We start from the raw sequence: 7,366 nt of genomic DNA, 5'->3' as shown, positions 1-7,366 counted from the left end.
GTTTGTTTTTTGCAGAAAAGAGGGTTTATTGCGAAATTAGGTTAGCTTGTTTTATTTGGGTTGGCTTATTTTCCCGACGCGACCCCGTGTTATAGTAGGTACGGGTCGGGTCACCCAGGATCACCTCAGGACAGATTAGAATAGTTTTTTGTCTCTCTCTCTCTCTCTCTCTCTCTCTCTCTCTCTCTCTCTCTCTCTCTCTCTCTCTCTCTCTCTCTCTCTCCGTCTGATACATCAGACTGCATGCTACGCAGCGTCCAGGATGGTACTTGCATAGATGGTTATCCCCAGCGTCAGCACTGGTACCTTAGGGAAGCCAAAAGACACAGAGAAAGAGAAAGAGAGGGGGGGGGGGGGGGAGGTTGAGGCAGAGACAGAGGTGAGCAACTGAAGAAAAGGTGTGATAGAAAAACTGATAGAGAGGGAGAGAGAGAGGGAGGGAGAGGGGGAGAGGGAAGGGAGAGGAGAGTGTGAGGGTGAAGTTGACAGGTACCCAACAAGACAAGTTGTATAGGCGATGGGCAATTGTACCAAATCCTCTATGAAATACTGCATGAAGAAGGTAAGAGCACTCCAGACTCTGTTGTTCTGATTATGGCTTTTAGGAGCTTAAATGCTTTAGCTCATGCTTTGTCTGCTTATTTTTTTATAATCTTTTTTATGTTATAGATATTAATAGCTTGGTATTATATGTGGTTGACATGGTTTTATATGAAGTATGCAGTTCGTTCATTTTAACATTTCCGCAAAGAGACACAAAAGAAGGCACTTTTATGAAACGTTTATTTAATTATAGTTTGCATTTTATTTATTTTTTTACATTTATTTAATTTTACTTTATTTCGTTTATTTAATCCATGGATGGCATATGGAGCAGGAGGGAGCGATTTCATTGTCTCAACATTCTTTTGCCTGCAATCAGCATCCCGTGAACTATATTTAGTTGCGGATCACTTTAAAGCAAAACCTCTCAAGCCACTTGCCTTGCCCAAGTGATCACAAGATAATATGATCAACTTGCAATTTGTACAAAAATACAGGAGACAGCATTTGTTTGAACATGTACATTATTCTATAGACACAGCGAGTGCTACTTCTTATTCTATAGACACAACGAGTGCTACTTCTTAACGTCTATTCGTTGAGTGTATTATGTAATGTTGAGTTCATATGCAAGTCAGTGGAATGAGGTCTCAGAGAAAGAGAGGAAAATATGTAAGAGAGAGAAAGTCATTTTCTTTAGTCAAGGATCAAAGGGGAATAGAAACATGCAGACAATGTAGGAGAGATCAGGACAATATAGGTAAGTAAGGATAATCACTGATATGAGTGGATAAGCAGCTTACAGGCCTGGCGTAGATATGCCATATGTAGCCTAATGCTTGTGTACAGGGCTTGCAACTAAAACTATAGCTGCTGGCATCTGTGACTCGTACATTACATCTGTCGATTCTAATGCCAACTTTGGCAGGTAATTAACATGTGTTCTGAAACTAAATTGCCCGGTGAAATAGTGAATTGAAATGTGACCATTGTGGCCCGGCTGACAGACTGGGTATCAGTGGATCTCGGTGTTGGTTCCTTCATAGGTTTTTTTGGTTATTAAAAAATAATAATAATAATAATAATTCAATTAAAATAAAAAATAATACCAAATGGGTTGTCCCTAACTAAACACACACAGACACGACTTGCCTTAAAATTGTGTTGCTATTGTAACCGAGTGGATTTTGATCCCTGGGACCATAGGATCCACAGGGGGCCACACTAACCAGCTGAGCTAAAGGGTCCGACCCCTTAACAGGTGCTGGTTGACTGCGACGACTCGTTAGTTACAGTCCTCCCCCCGAGAAGTGCAGTCGTTAAGGACAACACATCTTGTTTAACAAGATGACAGCAGATAACAGATCTGGTGTTAAATTCAATGAAAAGGTGTTGCTAGGGAACAGTAGTTCATTTCCTGTCAGCTTTTGATCCTTGGAAAACACTGCAACAGCCAATATCCCTGGGCCTGTTCAGGATGTCCATGTTGTCAAGTTTGAAAAGGTCTATATCATGTCAACACGTCCTTTCTGAGATGTGTGCAAGGTGCTGTTTCTTAAGACTAAGACAGAGTTGATAGCTCTGTCCCTGAAGATCTAAGGCCCTGCCTCTCATGTTTGGATCTGTCTCCAAGGGGGCAAAGGAGGGGCCCCTGACCACCGGTGGGGATGTGGGAGGGTCCGGGGACGGGCAGGGGTCTCAGCCGGAGGGAGAGGATCAGGATAAGGGGCCGGAGGTGAAAGAGTTCAAGGATCCCTTCGGCGCTCTGGTCAAGAACTGCAACTTGCTCCACAACATCGTGGGCCCGGCCTGCATCTTTCTCAAGCAGGGCTTTTCACAAACGGCTGTACGTAAAAACAAACGCACACAAACACACACAGTACACACAGTACACACACACACACAGACGCTTTTACTTTCACACATACTGCATGCATAGGCGGCCTTAGGGTTCAGGGGAGCCGTTTCAAGATCAAATATGGGGCCCGTATCTTATATTAACAACAGATTATATGATGCATTATATTCCACCTCACCCAGAATACCACATTTGCACATGAGGCGGGAAGTTACTGTACCAGAAACGTAGGGGCCCTGCTAGCGAGTGGGGCCTGTTTCAGTGGAAATGGGTGAAACATAGCTAAGGTCGCCCATGACTGCATGTGAGTAGTGACACTGCTCTTCATATGCTTTCTTACATACTGTATATTCAAGCAAACACTTCACATACCAGACACACTTGCATCATCTTCTTGTACTCATCATCACATTGTGACTGGCCCTCCTCTCCTCCTCTCCATCGCATCAGCTGTGTCACCCCATCACCATCAGCCATCGTGCGTCAACCAATCAAATCGCTCGGTTCCAGACATGCCCAACGATGTCAGTAATTAAAAGTTCCACAGGAAATTACTGATTGATTTACTGAGTGTGGCTTAGTACATGGGCATGTGGGGTAATACTGAGGCTAGGTTTCTGATTCCCACTGCGAGCTAGACGTCCAAATGAAACAGAATATACAGTATGCAGCACGCACACAGCACTGCATTTCTCCATTTTCCAAATCTGGCATGGATAGTGTCTCCTTGTGAAGTGAGCACTTGGTGTTTGTTCAAGTTTCAAGTTTGTTTTTATTTGTCACGTATAAAGTACATACTGTACATTACAGTGAAATGCTTGGTTCTGTATGAGCCTTTTGAGAATGTGCTTCATACAGTAAAAAAAAGTAAAAGAGGAATGAAGTCCCAACACTATACAAATATACAATATACAATATGCAAACTAAAGTACAACCTAAAGTTTGTATCTACTGTGTTGCGTCTACCCTGTTGTGTCTACTCTTGGACTTTGATTTGGACTTAGGCTGTTGGAATTACTGCTGTTGGGTCTCTTCCAGCTGAGCACATCCGTTGGAGTGTGTTTGCATGCGTATATTGCCAGGCTGTGTGAAATCCCAAGTAGGGCAGCCATAGTACCGCAAATCAAAAAAGGGATGGCAGAGGATTTTCTCTGCCTATATTACTCCATCCCCAAAGCAGCTCAGCCTGAAACCCCTCTTTATCGAAACAGGGTGTTTGAGCATGTCTGTATGAGTGGGAGGGTCTACATCAGGGGTCAGCAACCTTTTTGACATGGAGTGCCTGTTTGAAATATAGTTGTAACTAGTGTGCCTCAACAATATTCCATGCATCGTCAATTTTCTTTCTCATAATCAGGTATTTTTAATGATCATTTTTACATTATTACATCATTATTGTTATTGTTATTATTAACAATATTATTATGATGGTTGTATCAATCCTAAATCTGAGTTGGGGGGAGGGGGATGCAATGCAGACAAACAGTTGCATACAGTGTGACCATTTCACTCACATTTGCCCATTCATTTTTGGACACATCACACACCATCGGTGTGTGTACTGTACGTGTGCTGTCATAGCTCCACCTACAGGCCTAATGGAGAACACCAGGAGAACACCAGGATGTGAATGGAGGGTGAATGTGAGGTATATTGTGTAAATAAGTTTTGATTGATCGCAAGACTACACTGTAAAAAAATAAATAATAATAAGTTACCAGGTTTTCAGTTTTCAATCCATAATAAGTTAACAGAAAAATAAGTACACAACCACATTGTTTCAACCTAATAAAACTACAGTATGTTTATTGTCATTGTTTTAAGAACACAAGTTGACTTGGTAATACTCACATTTTGAGTTAAAAAATGGCTTTTAACATGTGCAATGTTCAATGAAATAGAAAAATAAATAATCAAATTTGTTGATTAATCCCACTGGTCACAATGGTGACCGTAATAATGTTTTTGTTATAAGGCTCTGCAAATGTTACTGAATGATGTAGCAATGTATTTCCAGCTAAATTGAAATAATAAACAAATAAAGGGTCTCAATTAAATATGTGGTAGTAAAAAGAACCTGTGGGAGGATTTCAACAAGATAAATGCGACAACAGTGCAAAATATTTCACTATAGTAGTTCAAAGCAAAAAAATAAATAAAAAAATATATATAATTTTTGAAAAGAAAATTATGCTGCCCCCTGTGCCTATGAAAATGCCCCCGCGTGCCTATGCAGGCACGCGTGCCTAGGGTTGCCTACCCCTGGTCTACATGCAAGCCCATGCGCCATATGTATGTATATGTATATGCATGTACATATGTGTCTGTAGTAGTAGTGTATGTGTGTGTGTGTGTGTGTGTGTGTGTGTGTGTGTGTGTGTGTGTGTGTGTGTGTGTGTGTGTGTGTGTGTGTGTGTGTGTGTGTGTGTGTGTGTGTGTGTGTGTGTGTGTGTGTGTGTGTCTGTGTGTGTGTGTGTAATGTATGCGTGAACAATAGCCATGTGTCCAATGGTCTCACTCCTGACTAACCCTACCAGATCTCCTAATCTCCAGCTGTTGCCAGGCAACCTCCCACTGATAATCTGGTTACCACTGTGATTTACGTCTGGTGAAAAAGTCAACAGCGATACATATCATAACACAAAATACATGGTACAGTTTAATCCATGTAGGTTTATTATACTTTTCATCTCCAAATGCACTGTATTTGCCCTGGTCTTTCGAAATCCGATCGTATCCACTCTGTCAGTAATACAGTATATGCACTGATAAATTAATATCAACATCTAAGTAGTTCATATGATTGCATTTCTCTAATTCAGCCTTTGATAAATGGACAGCATTTCAAGGCAATGTAATTGGGGATTTCTGATAGATTGTGTGTGTTTCTGGCGTGACATATTAGCTCCTGAAAGCCCACTGTCATTGACATTGATTTTGGTGCCACTCTCCTCGCTATTTCTATATCGCTTCTATCCTCAGACGGAAGAAAAAAAGGGAATGGCTTTACTGCCATGGCTCTTTGAGGTTCACCCATATACCATCCTTTTAACCGTAACCGTCGGTAGTGTGATAGTAAAGGGTTAACCTTCTGTAGTGTGGCAGTGAAATGGTTAACCTGCTGTGGTGTGGCAGTGAAAGGGTTAACCTTCTGTGTATTGTCGCAGTGAAAGGGTTAACCGTTTGGTAGTGCGGCAGTGAAAGGGTTAAATTAATATGTGCATCTCAACATGGGGAATACAGTTTAATTTCCCTACTTCATTCACCAAAGGTGATCCAATGAGAGAATAAGAGTGACTATTCTGATCATAGGTCTCACTCTCTCTATGTTTCTCGCTTCAGCCACAGCAGACTATGGAATTGGACTTAATCATATCTAACAACCGAGATCTCCCTGGGACAAAATCACATCGAATGGGGGTCCTAAATGTATAACAGCATGTTGTTATCCAAGAAGTAGCCATCAAGGGGGGAAGCAGCATGTTGTTATCCAAGAAGTAGCCATCAGGGGGGAAGCTCTGTGTTTTCGGCATACTGTAATAGCTTCCATTATTTTGTTTCATTCACTCTCTCCCTATTGTGATTAATCCCTACTTTGTGGTTGAAGATGTAACTTTTGTTCTGTTCTATATTCTGTCTCGTAGCGTGACGTCTGTGAATCATGTGTGCATCATCATCATTGTCCGTTGGGGTCCGTTCACTCACAGCTCAAGCTTTTCCCCCCTTTGTTTCATAACAGGTTAAATATAACACCGTGGTCATAGCCTAACATTTTAGATTATTATTATTTATTCATTTAAAGAAGATCTACTCCCCGAATTGATTGAGTTGAAAGTCAATTGACCCCAACCCTGACCTGAAGGTTTATGTGCCTGTATGTCTGCTGTTGTACAGACAGAAATGATGTGTGCATGTCTCATAGATGCTGTTTAAGATTACACGTGTGTGTGTGTGTGTGTGTGTGTGTGTGTGTGTGTGTGTGTGTGTGTGTGTGTGTGTGTGTGTGTGTGTGTGTGTGTGTGTGTGTGTGTGTGTGTGTGTGTGTGTGTGTGTGTGCGTGTGTGCGTGTGTGTGTGTGCATGAGAGAGAGATGAGAGACAGTAATAGTGATATAATGACAGAGAGAGAGAGAGAGAGAGAGAGAGAGAGAGAGAGAGAGAGAGAGAGAGAGAGAGAGAGAGAGAGAGAGAGAGAGAGAGAGAGAGAGAGAGAGAGAGTCTAATGTGTCCCACTATGTCTCCTTCAGGACAGAGAGTTGAGACCAGAGGAGATCGAAGGTAAAATCACTCACTCCACCACATACACACCTCAGTTTATCACTGCACCTCAGCACTAGAGATTACTTAACCCTTTCGCTACCACACTACAGATGGTTAACCGTCTGTAGTGTGGTAGTGAAATGTTAACCTTCTGTAGTGTGGTAATAATAATAATAAATAGAATTTGTAACGCACTTTATATTTGTGACAATCTCAAAGTGCTACAGGAGAATGGGTAGTGAATGGGTTAGCCCTTTGTAGTGTGGTAGTGAAAGGGTTAACCTTCTGTAGTGTGGTAGTGAAAGGGTTAACCCATCTGTAGTGTGGTAGTGAACAGAGTAACCCTTCTGTAGTGTGGTAGTGAAAGGGTTAACCCTTATGTAGTGTGGTAGTGAAAGGGTTAACCTTATGTAGTGTGGTAGTGAAAGGGTTAACCCTTCTGTAGTGTGGTAGTGAAATAGTTAACCTTCTGTAGTGTGGTAGTGAAAGTGTTAACCTTCTGTAGTGTGGTAGTGAAAAGGTCAACCTTCTGTAGTGTGCGAGTGCAAGGATTAACCCTTCTGTAGTGTGGCAGTGAATGGATTAACCCTTTGTAGTGTGGTAGTGAAAGGGTTAACCTTCTGTAGTGTGGTAGTGAAAGGGTTAAAGGACCCTTTGGTCAAACATACCCTATGTATTTAAAGTATGACATGCTTGTCCAAGATTT

At 41.7% G+C, this 7,366-nt stretch overlaps 1 protein-coding gene across 1 annotated transcript in view; it reads left to right on the top strand.

Moving 5' to 3' along the window:
• Nucleotides 1-517: 517 nt before the first annotated feature.
• Nucleotides 518-7,366, top strand: part of cabp2b (calcium binding protein 2b) — a gene marked incomplete at both ends in the record, with an annotated part of 14,140 nt that continues 7,291 nt past the window's right edge. The window contains 2 exons of the mRNA XM_084332491.1: nucleotides 518-562; nucleotides 6,648-6,678. Coding sequence (XP_084188617.1) covers nucleotides 518-562; nucleotides 6,648-6,678 — 76 coding nt within the window. The remainder of the gene's footprint in view (nucleotides 563-6,647; nucleotides 6,679-7,366) is intronic.

This window comes from Notolepis coatsorum, assembly GCF_963971535.1.
Source record: "Notolepis coatsorum genome assembly, chromosome: 16".
Taxonomy (NCBI): Eukaryota; Metazoa; Chordata; class Actinopteri; order Aulopiformes; family Paralepididae; genus Notolepis; species Notolepis coatsorum.
Note: the sequence above shows the minus strand (reverse complement) of the source record. Positions and strands in the feature narration are given on the sequence as shown.